This window comes from Lampris incognitus, chromosome 10 (genome assembly GCF_029633865.1).
Source record: "Lampris incognitus isolate fLamInc1 chromosome 10, fLamInc1.hap2, whole genome shotgun sequence".
Classification (NCBI taxonomy): Eukaryota; Metazoa; Chordata; class Actinopteri; order Lampriformes; family Lampridae; genus Lampris; species Lampris incognitus.
The window spans coordinates 16,654,977-16,673,288 of NC_079220.1; the positions used below are offsets into that span (position 1 = coordinate 16,654,977).

Genomic DNA, 18,312 nt, shown 5'->3' on the forward strand with positions numbered 1-18,312 from the left:
GTGCTATCGACCTCCACTCTGGGGCACCCCTTCCCAGCAGTCGTCTGTACAGTCTGACCATCCCCGAGAAAGCTGCGATGGACAAGTACATCTCCGAGTCCTTGGCAGCGGGGCTCATTCGGCCCTCGTCCTCCCAGGTGGCAGCTGGATTCTTTTTCGTGAAGAAGGACAGGGGCCTCCGACCCTGCATTGACTATCGCCAACTCAATGAGATAACCGTCAAAAACAAGTACCCCCTTCCTCTCATGAGTTCCACCCTTGAGCCCCTCACCCAGGCTACAGTCTTCACTAAGCTGGACCTCTGGTGTGCCTATCATCTGGTCCGGATCCGGAAGGGGGACGAGTGGAAGACAGCCTTTAAAACGCCCCGGGGTCATTATGAGTACCTGGTCATGCCGTTTGGCCTCACCAACGCCCCAGCGGTATTCCAGGCTCTCATGAATGACATTCTCCGCGACATGCTCGACGAGTTTGTGGTGGTCTACCTCGATGACATCCTCATCTTCTCCAGGACCCTCGAGGAACATGTCCAGCATGTCCGCCGGGTACTCGAACGTCTCCTCCGGAACCGGCTCTTCGTCAAGACAGAGAAGTGCCGGTTCCATTCCCCTTCCGTTGACTACCTGGGCTTCGTCGTTGAGAGGGGACAGACCCGGGCCGACCCCCGCAAGATCCAGGCTGTGGTGGACTGGCCCGATCCCACATCACGGAAGGAATTACAGAGCTTCCTCGAGTTTGCGAACTTCTATTGGAGGTTCATCCGGAACTACAGCCGCGTGGCAGAACCTCTCACCTGGCTGACCTCCCCCTCCCAGCCGTTCATCTGGTCCCCGGCTGCCTGCTCTGCGTTCCAGTCCCTCAAGGAGAGGTTCACCAGTGCTCCGGTCCTGCTCCACCCCAACCCCAAGAGGCAGTTCATCGTAGAGGTGGACGCTTTGGACACCGGGTTGGGGGCTGTCCTCTCCCAGCGGTCAGCGTCTGACCAGAAGGTCCACCCATGCGCCTTCTTCTCTCGCCGGTTGCTCCCCGCCGAGGAGAACTACGATGTCGGTAACCGGGAGGTGGTGGCTGCTCTGGAGGAGTGGCGCCATTGGCTGGAGGGGGCGGAACAGCCGTTCACCATCTGGATGGATCATAAGAACTTGACGTTCATCTGGGCAACCAAGCGCCTCAATGGTCGGCAGGCACGGTGGGCCAGCTTCCTCAGTCGGTTTGACTTCACGCTGACTTATCGCCCCGGGTCCCGCAACACGAAGGCAGACTCCCTGTCCCGACAACACCCGCGGAGGGAGCCAGCTACAGAGGAGCCGACTCCCATCCTTCCTGAGGCCAGGGTGGTTGGCGTGGTTACCTGGGGCACGTCCCTCCACGCTGCCTATTCGTCCCGGACGCAGTCCGGCCCCGGGTTCTCCAGTGGGGCCATGCCAGTCAGTTTGCTTGCCACCCGGGTGTCCACCGCACCTTCACCTTTCTGGCTCGGCGTTTCTGGTGGCCCACCATGAGGATCGACGTCAGGGAGGACTTCGTAAGGGCCTGCTCCGTCTGTGCTCACAGCAAGGCCTCTCACCAGGCACCCGCGGGTCTGCTGCAGCCCCTCCCAACTCCAAGCCGGCCCTGGTCCCATGTGGCGTTGGATTTTGTCTCCGGACTGCCTCACTCCCAGGGTAACACTGTGATCCTGACAGTGGTGGACCGCTTCAGTAAGGGAGTGCACCTGGTGGCCCTCCCCGGACTCCCATCGGCTTCTGAGACGGCGGACCTCCTGACGAGCCACGTGTTCCGTCTCCACGGCCTTCCCCTGGACGTCGTCTCGGACCGAGGGCCCCAGTTCGTCTCCCAGGTATGGCGGGCCTTTTGTAAGGGGTTGGGTGCCTCTGTTAGTCTCTCCTCTGGCTATCACCCACAGACTAACGGGCAGACGGAGAGGATGAACCAGAGCGTGGAGTCTGCCCTCCGGTGCGTGGCCGCCAAGAAGCCCAGCTCCTGGAGCCGGTTCCTCCCCTGGGTCGAGTATGCCATCAACTCCCTGGTCAGCTCTGCCACCGGCCTCTCACCTTTTGAGGTGTCCCTGGGCTACCAGCCGCCTCTCTTTTCTGCACTGGAGTCGGAAGTGTCAGTTCCCTCCGTGCAGGCCCATCTGAACCGGTGTCGTCGCGTCTGGGAGGTGACCAGAGCTGCTCTGCTCCGGGCAGCTGAGCGCACCTGTCGGGGAGCCAACCGACGCCGGTCCCCAGCGCCTATGTACCAACCAGGCCAAAGGGTGTGGCTGTCCTCGAAGGATCTCCCGCTTCAGTCCACTGCGAAGAAGCTGAACCCCCGGTTTGTCGGGCCCTTTGAGATCAGGAAGTTTCTCAGCACCGCGGCGGTGAGTCTTAAGCTTCCGGCTTCCTTGAAGACCCATCCCGTGTTTCATGTGTCTCGGGTTAAGCCTGTCTCCCACAGTCCTCTGATGCCTCCGGCCCCGGCTCCGCCTCCCCCTGAGATCGTGGATGGGCACCCCCAGTGGTAGGTCCACCGGCTGCTGGACGTCCGGCGCCGAGGACGGGGGTTCCAGTATTTGGTGGACTGGGAGGGCTATGGTCCGGAGGAACGTAGCTGGGTCTCCCGCCAGCTCATCCTGGACCCTGGGCTGCTCACTGAGTTCCATCATTCCCATCCCGACAAGCCGTGCAAGTCGCCTGGTGGCTCCCGTGGGGGGGGGGGTACTGTTACGGCTCGCCCACCCCGCGCCGTGGCCCGCCCACCCCGCGCCGGCAGCCAATCAGCTCGTCAGGGCCGGGCTTAGCCGTCAGGGCTGGGCTTAAGTTTGGTGGCCTCCCACGCGCCCGTTGTCAGTTCGTGTTGTAACCTCCTTGCAGTAGCGGCTGCTCTTCCCTCACGGTCCTTTTCTCTCCGAACTCACCCCAGCCCTTGGTTTATGTTTTAGTATCCTATTTAGTATCCTGCCGTGTTCCCGTTTTTGGATTACCCGCGAGTTTTTCCCCTTGGACTTTCCGTTTTTCTTGTCGCTCATTGCCTCCCTGTGTTTGACTATTTGTACGCGTAAGGAATAAAGTACGCCAGTTTTTGGCTAACCCCATCTCTGTCTGGTGTCGTGCGCTTGGGGTCCTCCACAAACCCTAACAATGTATCGTTTGGCCGACGCCCCTCACCCGGGAAGTATATATATTCAGACAGACATCAACCAGATACCATTTGGAGCCAATATTTAATGGCTGCTGACAGACGCTCACAGACTTATAAACACTTTTATTTCATAATTATTTGCACTATACAACTAAATTATATTTAACATGTTTGAGTAGATTTTCATCTCTTGATGTTTGAAGGGGCGGCGCCCCAGCGCCCTCTACTGGCCAGCCGCCACTGACAGGCGCAAGATGGTTTTTCAGGAGCAAGTCCTGCCTTTAAGGAATTTCTGTGTACGCCCACATCAGCCTTGTTCAAAAATTAAAAAATAAAATAAAATGTCACTTTAGAGTCTAAATATGTATTTACAGGTATAATTGGTAAATGGACTGCATTTATATCGAACGTTTCTAGTCTACCAACCACTCAAAGTGCATTACAGTGTACGCCTCACATTCACCCATTCATACACTGATGGAGGCTGCCATGCAAGGTGCCAACCTGCTCATCAGGAGCAATTAGGGGTTCGGTGTGTTGCTCAAGGACACTTCGACACGCTATCTTGAGGAGCCGGGGATCGAACCGGTGACCTTCCGATTACTAGATGACCCGCTGTACCTCCTGAGCCATGCCGCCCCAAATAATTATATCATCCTCGCTGCTTTTCCCAGATAGGTAAAGGTGATTCGTCTTCAGGAAAATGCTAATGCAAGAGGCTGCAATTCTGACAAACAGGCAGTCTTTTTCTCGCCTTTAGTCTATATTTGGAATATGAATCGAAACTTAAGTTCAAGTACAAGTGTTTGATGGATGAAAATCTACTGAATTAATCGATATTGTAGTCATACACAAACACACACACACACACACGTCATCCTAAACTTGTAGGGTCCCTCACTGACTACCTTCATTCCCTAGCCCTTAACCATCATAACTGCATGCCTGTTAGGGTTTGCACCCGACCCCAAGAGCACAAACACAGAAGGCACAATATAGCGGGACCAACAGGCTAATTTATTGAAGAGAAAACTCAGGAAGTCCACTCTCACCAGGAAACGCGAAGTCCACCTTTAAACCGGGAACCGTGGAGTCGCCCTTTAATCCGGGAACAGTGGAGTCGGCCCTTAATCCAGGCAGGAGGGGGGGGGGGGTAAACAGGAGGATACCAAAGGAGAACGGAAAATCACAGCAACGCTGGAGTGAAGAAATCCTCTTCGTAAACGGAAAGCAGCGCACAGGGGAAGGGGAGCAACGAGGAAGGTCCAACAGAGAAATCTCCAGGGAAGATCCAGGTAAGTAAACAAACTTCGATGAGCAGGACAAGCACAAGTACTCTCCCAGGAAACGGCACGAACTGGCAACAAGCTGAGAGTGACACAGCCAGATATAGGGAGGTGATTGCCAACAGGTGAGTGGAGGGGTAACGAGGAAACAGGCATCAGGTGGAGTTGGCAGAGCTCCGGGTACGCTTACACTGCACAGCGGGTGTGGAGCGGGGAGACGTTGAGCCTTGGCCAAGGTTACACTGCAGAGCGGGTGTGGAGCGGCGAGACGTAACAGTACCCCCCCTCTCTACGGGAGCCACCTGGCGACTGACCTGGCGCCCCCGGGTGGGCACGGTAGAAGTCGGCGAGGAGAGAGGGATCCATAATGAGCTTCCGCGAAATCCAACTGCGCTCCTCAGGTCCATAACCTGCCCAGTCCGCGAGATACTGGAACCCGCGGCCGCAGCGCCGGACTTTAAGCAGCCGGCGGACCTTCCATTGAGGATGACCATCTACAAATTCCGGAGGCGGAGGCTCAGGAACCGGGGGCATAAGAGGACTGCTGGAGACGGGCTTAACTCGAGAGACGTGGAAGACAGGATGAATGTGCATGGAGGAAGGCAGCTTCAGCCGAACAGCTGCCGGGCTCAGGACTTTCTGGACTTCAAAAGGACCAATGAAGCGGGGCGAGAGTTTCTTGTCGGTTGTCTGGAGGGGAACGTCCTTCGTGGACAGCCAGACCCTCTGTCCCTTCTTGTACTCCGGCGCAGGGGTACGTCGCCGGTCAGCCCCTCTGCGAGCGCGCTCCCTAGCCTTGAGCAGTGCTGTCCGGATGGTCCTCCAGACACGCTGACAGCGTCGCAAGTGGAGCTGTACGGAGGGAACGGCCACTTCATCCTGCTGTGGGTCGAACAGGGGAGGTTGATACCCCAGGGATGCCTCGAATGGAGAAAGTCCAGATGCAGAGCTGACCAGGGAATTGGTGGCGTACTCTACCCACGGTAGGTAGTCACTCCAGGTGGAGGGCTTGCTGTTACATACACAACGCAACGCTGTCTCCATGCTCTGGTTTGCCCTCTCGGTCTGACCATTTGTTTGGGGGTGGTAGCCCGAAGACAGACTTACTGTGGCTCCGATGCCTTTACAAAATGCACGCCACACTTGTGAGGTGAACTGAGGACCTCTATCGGAGACTACATCTGATGGCAGGCCATGAAGCCGGAAGACATGTTGCATCAAGAGGTCCGCGGTCTCAGCAGCCGAAGGAAGTTTGGGAAGGGCTATCAGATGGACGCCCTTGCTGAAACGGTCTATGACGGTGAGAACCAGTGTTTCCCCGAGAAGGTGGTAGTCCGGAAACGAAATCCAAAGCCACGTGAGACCAGGGGCGGCTAGGAATAGGGAGTGGCTGCAACAGACCAGATGGCGCCTGGTGAGAGGCCTTGCTGCGGGCGCAAACAGTGCAGGCCGCTACAAAGCTCTTGACATCCTCCCGCATAGTTGGCCACCAGAAGCGCCGAGCGATGAACGACTGGGTACGACTAACTCCTGGGTGACAGGAGAAACGACTGCTATGACCCCACTGAAGAACTCGAGACCGAACAGCATCTGGGACGAAGAGGCGACGGGGTGGCACGTTACTCGGAGCGGGTTGAGCACGTTGGGCAGTGCGAACAGCCGACTCAAGACCAAAAGTGACCACACCGACCACTCTAGCCGCAGGGAGGATGGGTTCAGGCTCCTCAAACGCGCCTTCCTTCGGGTGTAGCCGAGACAGGATGTCAGCCTTTACGTTGCGTGTCCCAGGACGGTAAGTCAGAACATAGTTGAAACGACTAAGGAAGCCAGCCCACCGAGCCTGACGACTGTTGAGACGTTTGGCTGCCCTCAGGTGAGTCAAGTTCTTGTGGTCCGTCCAGATGAGAAACGGGTGCTCAGCGCCCTCGAGCCAGTGGCGCCATTCCTCCAGAGCAGCCACTACAGCCAGTAACTCCCGGTTTCCAACGTCATAATTCTGCTCGGCCGGCAGAAAAAGGCGCAAGGATGGAGTTTCTGGTCCTAAGCCGACCGCTGGGAGAGCACCCCCCCTACGCCTGAATCCGAGGCATCAACCTCTACCACGAATTGTCTCTTGGGGTCAGGATGGAGCAGCACTGGGGCCGAGGTGAACCTTGTCTTGAGGACTTGGAAAGCAGAGCTGGCAGCAGGAGACCAGATGAAGGGTTTGGCTGGGGAGGTCAACGCAGTAAGCGGTTCTGCCAGCTGGCTGTAGTTGCGAATGAATCTCCGGTAGAAATTTGCGAACCCTAGAAAACTCTGCAGCTCCTTACGGTTGGTAGGTTCCGGCCAGTCCACCACTGTCTGGACCTTGCGGGGATCTGCTCTGGTCCGTCCCTTCTCTACGATGAATCCCAAGTAATCCACAGAGGGGGAGTGAAACAGGCACTTCTCCGCCTTGACGTAGAGTTGGTTCTGGAGGAGGCGCTCCAGTACCCTGCGAACATGCTGGACGTGTTCCTCAAGAGACTGGGAGAAAATGAGGATGTCGTCCAGGTAAACGACGACAAACACATCCAACATGTCACGGAGTACGTCGTTCATAAACGCCTGAAACACTGCTGGTGCGTTTGTGAGTCCGAACGGCATCACCAAGTACTCATAGTGGCCTCGGGGTGTTTTGAAGGCGGTCTTCCACTCATCGCCTTCCCTGATTCGCACGAGGTGGTAAGCGCTCCTCAGGTCTAGCTTGGTGAAGATGGTCGCCTGTGAGAGAGGCTCAAAAGTCGAACTCATAAGTGGAAGCGGGTACTTGTTCTTAATGGTGATTGCGTTCAGTTGCCGGTAGTCAATACAAGGTCGAAGTCCCCCGTCCTTCTTCTTCACAAAAAAGAACCCTGCAGCAACAGAGGAAGACGAGGGCTTGATGAGACCTGCAGCAAGGGACTCGGTGATGTACTCATCCATGGCCGCCTTCTCAGGGAGTGACAAGTTGTAGAGGCGGCTACTGGGAAGAGTAGCCCCAGGACGGAGATCAATGGCGCAATCATACGGGCGGTGAGGCGGGAGTGACTTAGCACGGGTCTTGCTAAATACCTCACCAAGGTCATGATACACAGGGGGCACGGAGGAGAGATCAGGAGGCAGGGGAGTAGGCGAGCTCAAAGGCGTAGCACTAGGAGCTGCACGAAGGCATTGGGCATGGCAAGTAGAGCCCCATCCAAGGACTGTGCCTGTGGACCAAGAGATGTGGGGTTCATGGTGTCTGAGCCAGGGGCGTCCCAAGATAACTGGATTAAGCGGGGAACGTATGATGTAAAATTGCATTGTCTCTGTGTGGTTACCTGCAACGGTGAGAGTAACGGGGACGGTCCGCTGTGTGATACAGGCTAATCTCCGGTCATCCAAGGCAAACGCATCAATGGGGGTCCCAAGAGACTCAAGGGGAATGTCTGCCTGCGAGGCAAAGTCAAGGTCCATAAAACTATCATCTGCTCCGGAATCAATCAGGGCTCCAAGGGAAAGTCTCTGGCCCGCCCAGACTAAAGCAATAGGAACAAGATGGCCGCGAGATTCGGACCCACGGGAGAAGGAAAGGCGGCTTACTAGGATCTCCCTTGGTCCTGGTAAGCCTAATCTTTTGGCCGTGAGGGACAGTCGCGGAGTCGGTGCCCCTTAAGACCACAGTACAGGCAAAGACCTGCCTTGAATCGGCTCTCCCGTTCAGCAGGAGTAAGTCTAGCACGTCCTACCTCCATCCGCTCTTCTACATCCCCAGGTGGCGTTGTCGCGAAAGAGTCAGAGGAGGGATTGGCCGGGGAAACGGGAATAGCGGTTCGGTCTGACGCAGAGGTAGTTCTGGGATTGAAGGAAGTTCCACGCAAGGCCTTCTCACGCTTTCTCTCCCGGATACGTCCATCAATGCGGATAGCGAGAGCAATGAGGTCATCCAGAGATGAGGGTTCTTCTCGGGTAGCAAGTTGATCCTTCACCGCCTCGCTCAATCCTCTACGAAAAGTGGCACGCAGGGCCTGGTCATTCCATCCGCTCTCAGCGGCAGCCAGGCGGAAGTCGACGGAGTAATCTGTGACGCTGGCGCCGCCCTGCTGGATGTTATTCAGTCGTGAGTCAGAATCCCGACCGCTTACCGGATGGTGGAAAACCTTACGTAGCTCTGCGACAAAGTCTCTATAAGAGTTACAGTAGCTGGCCCCCATGGACCAAGAAGACGTAGCCCACTGCGCTGCTCGACCACTGAGCAGGTTGGTCACGTAAGCGATCTTAACAGCATCACTGGAGAACACGGTGGGCTGGTGTGTGAAAACAAGCTCACACTGCATAATGAAGGTGGAGCAAGTTTCAAAGTTACCGTCAAATGGGCGTGGACTGGTAATGATGGTTCCACGGGGTAAATAAACAGGAACCGGAGGATCTACTGGAGCGGCGGCCACAGGGGGCGCACTTGCTGGCGGTACAGGCTGGTTCAGCTGCTGGTTGGCAAGAGCTGCTGAAATGGTCTGCAGTTGTTGCATGATCTCTGCCTGCTGACTCGCCATCGCCGCCTGCTGGACAGCTAACGCTTCCACAGAAGCTTGCAGGGGTTGAACTTGAGACTGGAGACCCTGCACAGCAACCGAAGCCTCTTGTAATTGCTGGGAATGGGCGTTGGCAATCTGAATTTGTTTTACTAGGGCTGCTTGCACCGGATTGGCTGTGCCGTCTGTGCTGGCTGGGGTCGTCATGGCCAGTTCGTACTGTTAGGGTTTGCACCCGACCCCAAGAGCACAAACACAGAAGGCACAATATAGCGGGACCAACAGGCTAATTTATTGAAGAGAAAACTCAGGAAGTCCACTCTCACCAGGAAACGCGAAGTCCACCTTTAAACCGGGAACCGTGGAGTCGCCCTTTAATCCGGGAACAGTGGAGTCGGCCCTTAATCCAGGCAGGAGGGGGGGGGGGTAAACAGGAGGATACCAAAGGAGAACGGAAAATCACAGCAACGCTGGAGTGAAGAAATCCTCTTCGTAAACGGAAAGCAGCGCACAGGGGAAGGGGAGCAACGAGGAAGGTCCAACAGAGAAATCTCCAGGGAAGTAAACAAACTTCGATGAGCAGGACAAGTACTCTCCCAGGAAACGGCACGAACTGGCAACAAGCTGAGAGTGACACAGCCAGATATAGGGAGGTGATTGCCAACAGGTGAGTGGAGGGGTAACGAGGAAACAGGCATCAGGTGGAGTTGGCAGAGCTCCGGGTACGCTTACACTGCACAGCGGGTGTGGAGCGGGGAGACGTTGAGCCTTGGCCAAGGTTACACTGCAGAGCGGGTGTGGAGCGGCGAGACGTAACAATGCCTAACCTTAACCCTAAACCCAAGTCCTAACCCTAAGAGAGACCCTTTTCCTCATGGGGACCCATAAAATGTCCCCAAAAGGTTGGTGGTTTCAGGTTTTTAGAAAAACCTGGTACGCATATACACACAGACACTTCTTCTACTGAATTTCCTGAAACTAATCACAGAAATCGATTAAACAACATGAAAAGCTGACAAAGCTTTCTCACCGTCGGAGTTGACAGTGCCCCAGCCGGTCACCCAGCTGGACGTGCCGGCGCCGAAGACGCTGTTCTCCGCGGCCAGGCAAACGGGTTGGATGTAATCAGTGAAGTCCACCGAGGATGAGAGCTGTAACAGGGCCACGTCGTTGTTGTTGGTCGAGTCGTCATAGCCGGGGTGTACGATGACCCGGGACACCGTTCTGGACACCTCGTTGACATTGATGCTTTCTTGGGTGTCACGTCCGAGGTACACAATCAGCCCAGATGTGCTGGTGCTGCGATAACAGGGAGAAAACATTGGTCTGATGTGTAGCAACACACAATGGTACGGGTCTAAACTTAGGATCCTGCTAAGGAACCGGTGGTTATTAATTTTACACGAGTAACTTCGGGTTGTATGTCTAAAAGCTGAATTTCACTGATGATGCATCTTTAACTCGCTGGATATTTAGTTGTCAAACAAAGTCACCACGACAACAATGACTTTCTATGAGGAAACCGCTGTTCATCTCAGTGATACACTGCTTTTCTTTTTTTTGTTGTTATTTTCCTTTTTAAATAACTTCACCCTTTTTCAACAGCATCACTCAGGGGAGGAGTTCAAATTGAGGATACCTATCACCAAAATGGGTTTGCACAAAAATATTTAACAGAAATGTCATGTCTAAATTTTAATTTAATTATGTTTCTATCCATTACTGCGTATCCTGCTCTCAGGGTGCGGGGGTGCTGGAGCCTATCTCAGCAGCCATTGGGCGGCAGGTGGGGAGATACCCTGGACAGGCCGCCAGGCCATGTTTATTTCATGTAATGTGAGGAGTTCCACCAGGGGGACGTAGCGTGCGGGAGGATCACACTATTCTCCCCCGACCCGACCCGACCCGACCCGACCCGACGCGACCCGACGCGACGCGACGCTAGCGCAGCGACCAACCAGGGCATATACCTACATCCGGCTTCCCACCCGCAGATACGACCAATTATGTCTGTAGGGACGCCCGACCGAGCCGGAGGTAACACCTGGATTCGAACTGGCGAAACCCGTGTTGGTAGGCAATGGAGTAGACCGCTACGCTACCCGGACGCCCCGGTTACTAACATTTCTAAGCCGTCCACTTACGTCAATAGGTGTGTGGCACGAGCTAATAAGCGCGCTGTTAGTCGTGCGTTAATCACTGCTCACAGCGGAGTGAATTCAACACGTGAAGGCGGCACATGTCGCGAGGGAGAGGAGTCCCACAGCTGATATGATGGATGTGCAGCACTGCGATGCAGACATGGAAGGGTTAGTGATTGCTCGGCTGTGGGATTCAGTCCTAGTGCAGTCTACATGTTTATTACCTCCGGAAACAATGTGCCGCGGTCAGAACCCACTGGCTGTTGATAAGGGAGCCTCCACAGAAATGTGCCCCGCCTCGGTGCAGACTGGCCTGCCACGGCCACGTTCCTGCTGGAGCATCCTCGCCTCCTACGATTTTATTGTTGAGTGTTGCAATACCACACACTGTACAAAAACAGAGCAGCTCATGAGACAAGACGGGATATTATCCCCCACCCTCATCCCACCCCCATCACCTTCTGATGCACATTTGTCCATCGTGCTAGAAATAAGCAGCCGATGTTTTGTTTTTGTTTTTGTTCTGTTTTCTCCTGTCGCGTTCATTCAAATGTAGTAACGCAACCAATGCATCATTACACAGTTTACACTTAACCTTTAACCCTGTAAACACACAGGCGTCTTGATAGTGTACCAAATTACATACGTCAGATTGGGGGGGTGGATCCAAAATTACTGGCTGCACCCCGGTTATAAACCCTCACAGCAACTGGTTTAGAGGAGAGAAACATTCAAATTCTGTGTCTGTCCCCTGGAATATGATTATTATTATTAATAATGATGATGATGATGATGATGATGCATTTTATTCATCGCACACTTTTGGTTAAAGAAAGATCTTAAAGTACTATATGCGAAAATAAAACAAGAAAGCAGAACAGACACAAAAGAAAAATGAAAAATTACAAGGAATTGAAACAATTGAATTGAATATCATTATTATGTATCCCGCTCATGGTAACGCACAGCTCCGGAAAGAAACAAGCCGTTCGTGATCAAACACAACTCAGTTTACACATTCCATGATTGAAAAGGAGCAGGGAGAAGAAAATCTTATTTTACCTGCCCTTTACTCAACCCTAAATACACAACAGACTAGATGGTCTGTCAGTCAGTTACTCAACAACTAATACTTACAGCAACATGAGAAATGAAACAAAACCATACACAATAATTCGCCATCAACTGAAAACCCATTATACCTGACAACTAGACAATTATTCTTTCTATATTTTCTTGAACTGAAAGATATTTATACAACCCTTTACTCCACAGTTTGACGCCACATACTGAAATACACATCTGATTTAAAGTGGCACGTGCACACTGATGTTTAAAAATACATTTCCTTCTACGGTCCTCGTCCTCCGAGCTAAAAACAAATCATTTTTGTAAATCTTCTGGTAACACTCTGCTTTTTGCCCTGTACATAACTAACAATGTCTGTAACTCAACTAAATCTTTAAGTTTCATTAATCCTGACTTAATAAACAGTCCGTTGGTTTGTTCTCTTGGATCCACTTCATGAATAACTCTTACTGCTCTTTTCTGTAATATAACCAAATGGCTTTATGTTGCTTGTGTATGTGTTGGCCCACACTTCCACACAGTAACTAAAATATGGCAAGATAAGTGAACAGGACAGAATTCGCATTACCTTGTAATCTAAAACGTACTGTGGTGAATTCGGGGGGCAACCAGAGGAACTGCCGCAGCCGGGACGCGAACCCGCATCGCAGTCGAGCGGTTAGCGATGTTTTCTGCGATGTGGGCGATAGGGGTTCGCGTCCCGGCAGCGGCAGTCTCTGTGGTTGCCCCCCGGATTCGCCACAGTACTTGGTTTAGTCTTAGACACCTTTGTTTTTACATATGCTATATGAGATTTCCGTGTCAGTTTGTCATCCATTATCACACCCAAAAATCTAAACTCAGCTCACAGTAAAATCCTGAGCGTTAATTTAACTTCCTGAGTGTTAATTTAACTCTCAGAGTTAAATTAACACTCAGGTTTTTACTCTTTCAATATCAACTCCATCTATAGACAGTAAAACATGTTCATCCTTTTTCTGTTTAGCAAAAACCATGAACTTATTTTTGTTCAAATTTGATGATAACTTGTTTTCATCAAACCATCTTTTCAGCTTGACCATTTCATTCATAGTGCGGCTATACGACGTGTTTACCTACGATGCCTTGGTTGTGAATGCTCAAACTTGACTAGTTTCACAAAGGCTTCTTCAAGTGAAGCTGTGGCGGCTGTCTGAATTTCAAGGAAACAGATTAACCTCGTTCATTTCCGAAATCCCAGAAAAGGTTGGGGATCCTTTTAACCCCCCCCCCCCAGCCAAAGATATCTGGGGGGATTTGGGGAGGTTTTTCCGCGGGTTGAACACAGCAGGGCCTGCCAGCCAGATGGGTTTTTGATCTCTTTTAGGACTTAATTACAGAGCTTTTATTTCAGCCATCAAAGTGAGCTCAGTCAAATTTTAGTGGACTTGGCGGTCACGTGATCTTCCTTAATGGCTGCCGGAAATGGAGGCGGAGGTTAGATAAGGCTGAAAACCGCGTACTTATTCTAAAGGCGTTTTCAGGATTTCAGGGGATTGGAGACTTCACCCAAGGCTTCACGCTGTAACATTGTGGGTTGTGGACCAGCTCTCCTGATTTGGTCTAATTAACTCAGGATAGATAAATTCGTTCCACACCCCAAATTAACACCGGCCAGAGCTCGAGGTGACTTTTAATGAACTTGTGACGTGTTTTTCATATGGTTTTAACTCTGGTGTTTTTGACCGCTGTTCTAATAAATGGGCCAATGTGCCCTCATTATCTCCGCCAGGCGGCACCCTGATGGGTGTGTGGGGGGGGGGGTGTTTGGTGTGCGCGGGCTAATCTCGCAAACATCTCGGCAACACGTCATCGCACAGACAAGCAACGAGCGTCGTTGGAAAGTTGAAGTCGTGCCGTTTCATTGGATCAGGAACCAGGAACACTTTATTTGTCATTTATATCGTTTCCGCCAGCCCACAGCAGTGTAACACAAAGACAAAAACACATATCCAAGAACTACAACAACACACACATATCCAAACTAACGCATATCCAAACTCAAAATAATAATAATAATAATAATAATAACTATCGGAACTGCCGGTATGCATGGGCTAGCAGTTAGCTTAGCCTGCCCCGCTTCCGCGTCCTGACACTCCACCTCGCTGCAATGAATAGTACTTCATGAGCAATTCAACTGAGAAGAGGGGATGTGAATTTGGATGCAGATTGTGTCTGTTAAAGGTTAAAATGGCAGAGGTTTGGGTTGGGGGGGTGCACCATATGATGTCGCTTAGGGCCCCAAAATATTCAGAAACAGCTCAGCGGGGAACACAGGTAGTGGCAGCATATTGCCACAACCATGTACCCTAATAATTAGATTCATTGGGGACTTAAAGTGCGCCACTGAAAATCAAATGTGATTTACTGCAGGAATTACTCAAGGTACTGTCAGTGGCAAAACCCCAGAAGTCTGGATATTATTTTCATTTTGACTCCCAAACGCAATATTGTCTAAAAACCTACATATTAAATGTATAGGTTTTTATGTATAAATATTGGCGGCACGGTGGCCCAGTGGTTAGCGCTGTCGCCTCACAGCAAGAAGGTCCTGGGTCCGAACCTTGTCCAACCTTGGTGGGGGGGGGGTCATCCTTTGCATGTTCTCCCAATACCTGTGGTTGGTTTTCTCCGGGTGCCCCGGTCTCCCCCACCATCAAAAAGACATGCATGTTAGGGTTAATACTCCTGTCTGTGCCCCTGACTGAGGCATGGCAAGACAAACTGGAGTTGGTCCCCGGACGCTGCACGGTGGCTGCCCGCTGCTCCTAGTTACACAGCTAGGATGGGTTAAATGCAGAACATAATTTCCCTACAGAGATTAATAAAGTATCCATCCATTATCCAAACCGCTTATCCTGCTCTCAGGGTCGCGGGGATGCTGGAGCCTATCCCAGCAGTCACTGGGCGGCAGGCGGGGACACACACCCTGGACAGGCCGCCAGACCATCACAGGGCCGACACACACATTCACGCCTAGGGACAATTTAGTATGGCCAATTCACCTGACCTACATGTCCTTCGACTGTGGGAGGAAACCGGAGCACCCGGAGGAAACCCACGCAGACCCCACACAGAAGACGACCCCCAAGGTTGGACTACCCCGGGGCTCGAACCCAGGAGGTGTGAGGCAACTGCGCTAACCACTGTGCCACCGTGCTGCCCTAAGGAAGCGTGTTATCCAATCTCATTTCTTTTTTACAGAGGGTTTGCTGATGTAAAGTTCCCCAAATTTTAAGATGTCTGTTCATGTCAAAATTTGACAAAAAGCCCCTTTAGAAACTCTCCTCCTGGTGGTCAACATGATTAAACCATTTCAGAAAACCAATCAGCTTCCAGTATTAAATTGCATCATTTGATAAACTGATTTGATTGGACAGTCAATGAATCGTTGTTGTCAGTCGGTCAGTCAGTTGGTCTGTTTCTGAATGTTTGCCTAGCAACATCATGCAAGTTAGCGAGGAAGCTAGCTGTCAATAACGAGTCTTGTGAACTCTAGGCCAAGCCCTTTCAACACCCCGAGAGGTGGCTGTGTTCAGAGAGGGTGCACTAAAACAATTATAGCAAATGAATGTATACTACTGAAACTGGGGGGAAAAAATGACACTCCAACACAAGAATACTTTTCCGACTGAATTAAAATCATTGAAATGGATTTTTAAAAGCAAATACCCCGAAATCAATGTGTAGTCTCAAGATAGCGATAGTACACAAAGATACCCAATGAAGATACAGATACCATTTAACCCAGCTGATTTCAAACCAGTCCTTCTCTAACATGCCAGGTAATTGTTACAGTAACCTGTTTTTTGGGGGGGGGGATTTTCCCCCTCTTTTTCTCCCCAGTTGTACTTGGCCAATTACCCCACTCTTCTGGGCTGTCCCGGTCACCGCTTCATCCCCTCTGCTGATACAGGGAGGGCTGCAGACTACCACATGCCTCCTCCGATACATGTGGAGTCACCAGCCACTTCTTTTCACCTGACAGTGAGGAGTTTTACCAGGAGGACGTAGCGCGTGGGAGGATCATGCTATTCTCCCCAGTTCCCCCTCTTTCCCCGAATAGGCCCCCCGATCGACCAGAGGAGGCGCTAGTGGAGTAACCAGGACACATACCCACATCTGGCTTCCCACCCGCAGACACGGCCAATTGTGTCTGTAGGGACGCCCGACCAAGCCGGAGGTAACATGGTGATTCGAACCGGCGATCCTCATGTTGGTAGGCAATGGAATGGACTGCTACACCACCCGGATGCGTTCACTAACCTGTTTTGTCAGGTATTCCAGTCATCTAATCAGGGAATGTGTACCTGGAACAACAGTGATACCCAAGGACTGGATCGAGAACCACAGGTCTAATCAGATATTGAAATATAATAGTTGTAGGACTCGTAGGAATTAATTTGTTCATGCAGGGGGAAAAAAACACAGTACATTATCCTCCATTTCAGTCCAGATATGCCTTCAGTAAAATACAGTACAGTAAAATACAGTAAGAACACTTCTGTGGCAATACACTGACACTACCTGGGTTCCCGGGCACAGAGACGCGGACACAGATCATAAATGAGGGCACAACAGCCCACTTATTAAAACAATGATTAAAAACACCAGAGTTAAACTCTATGAGAAAGAATAAAAACAAACGTTCATTAAAAGTCTCTTCTCTCTCTGGCTCTGACGTCTCCGTTTGGGGTGTGGAACCAATTTATCTGTCCTGAGTTAATTACACCAACTCAAGGACAGATGGTCCACATCCCAATCTGCCACAACTTCCTAAGTACAATACAAGCAGAAAGCTTCACAGTCATGCTAACTGATCCAGAACAGACATCTGCTACACATCCCTGTATCCATGCCCATTTCACTACCCGTTGTCTTCACTCATGACATCAGAGAAGTATAGACTTGTGTTTCCTGCGAATGAATAAACATGGCAATGTGAAAAAAGTGCAACCATGACAACTGTTTGTTCTTGAACAGTGATTTTTTTTTTGTTGCTTAGTTTCGCTATGTGTGTTCTTAGTTTGGATATATGTGTTTAGTTTGGATATATGTGTTTAGTTTGGATATATGTGTTCTTAGTTTGGATATATGTGTTTAGTTTGGATATATGTGTTCTTAGTTTGGATATATGTGTTTAGTTTGGATATATGTGTTCTTAGTTTGGATATTTGTGTTCTTGTAGTTTTTGGATATGTGTTTTTGTCTTTATGTTGCACTGGGAAATTATATTTCGTTTCACTGCATGTACTACACGCAATGAAATGACAAATAAAGTGTTCCTGATTCCTGAGCAAATGAAATGGCATGACTTCAACTTTCCAACGACGCTGGTTGCTTGTCTATGTAATTAAGTGTTGTTGAGATGTTTGCGAGATTAGCCCGCGGACACACATAATGCACATACACACCAAACACTTATTCCCATCAGGGTGCCATGGGTTTCATGTCATGAACGCAAGTACATGAAGTGATATGAAAAAGTGTTCCTGATTCTTTTGAACTGTAAGAAGCATGGATGCCATTGACACAGAAGCAATGTTAATTAGTTTACCAGTACTTCCAATAAACGCTCCTAACAATAAAACACCAGTGTGCCAATGCATCAAGTGCATTTGAAATATGATGAAATCCATCCATTATCCAAAACCACGTATCCTGCTCTCAGGATGCTGGAGCCTATCCCAGCAGTCATTGGGCGGCAGGTGGGGAGACACCCTGGACAGGCCGCCAGACCATCACAGATATGATGAAATCCGTCTCACTAATTTCTCATGTGCTGATCCTACACCCTGCAATATTTCTGCTTTAGAATTTAATGTCATCTCTTCATCTATATTAGCATATTAGCTCTAAAAGATTTTTTTTTTTGCTATTACAAACCTTTTAGATGTTGCAGTGAAGCACAGACAAGGAAAGCAGGGATGACATTAACATTACATTCAGAGACCTGTAAATTGCCGTGAACATACAGCTCCCTCAATTTTGTATACACAATCCATCACAGTCATTGTTCTGTTTAATTTAACGAGGTCTCATAACACGAATGGATTTAGGGAAACACTTCTTTGTGAAAGGGCAAAACAGGGATGCAAACGCTTGCTAAACAAGTGCAAATGGAAACCCAGTCAG

At 50.8% G+C, this 18,312-nt stretch overlaps 1 protein-coding gene across 1 annotated transcript in view; it reads right to left on the reverse strand.

Moving 5' to 3' along the window:
- LOC130120158 (serine protease 1-like) overlaps positions 1-18,312 on the reverse strand; it is a 34,276-nt gene that overhangs the window by 13,719 nt on the left and 2,245 nt on the right. Inside the window, exons 3-4 of the mRNA XM_056288825.1 lie at positions 11,292-11,454; positions 9,957-10,225 (exon numbers count right to left, since the gene is read on the reverse strand). Of these exons, the coding sequence (XP_056144800.1) occupies positions 9,957-10,225; positions 11,292-11,454 (432 nt within the window). The remainder of the gene's footprint in view (positions 1-9,956; positions 10,226-11,291; positions 11,455-18,312) is intronic.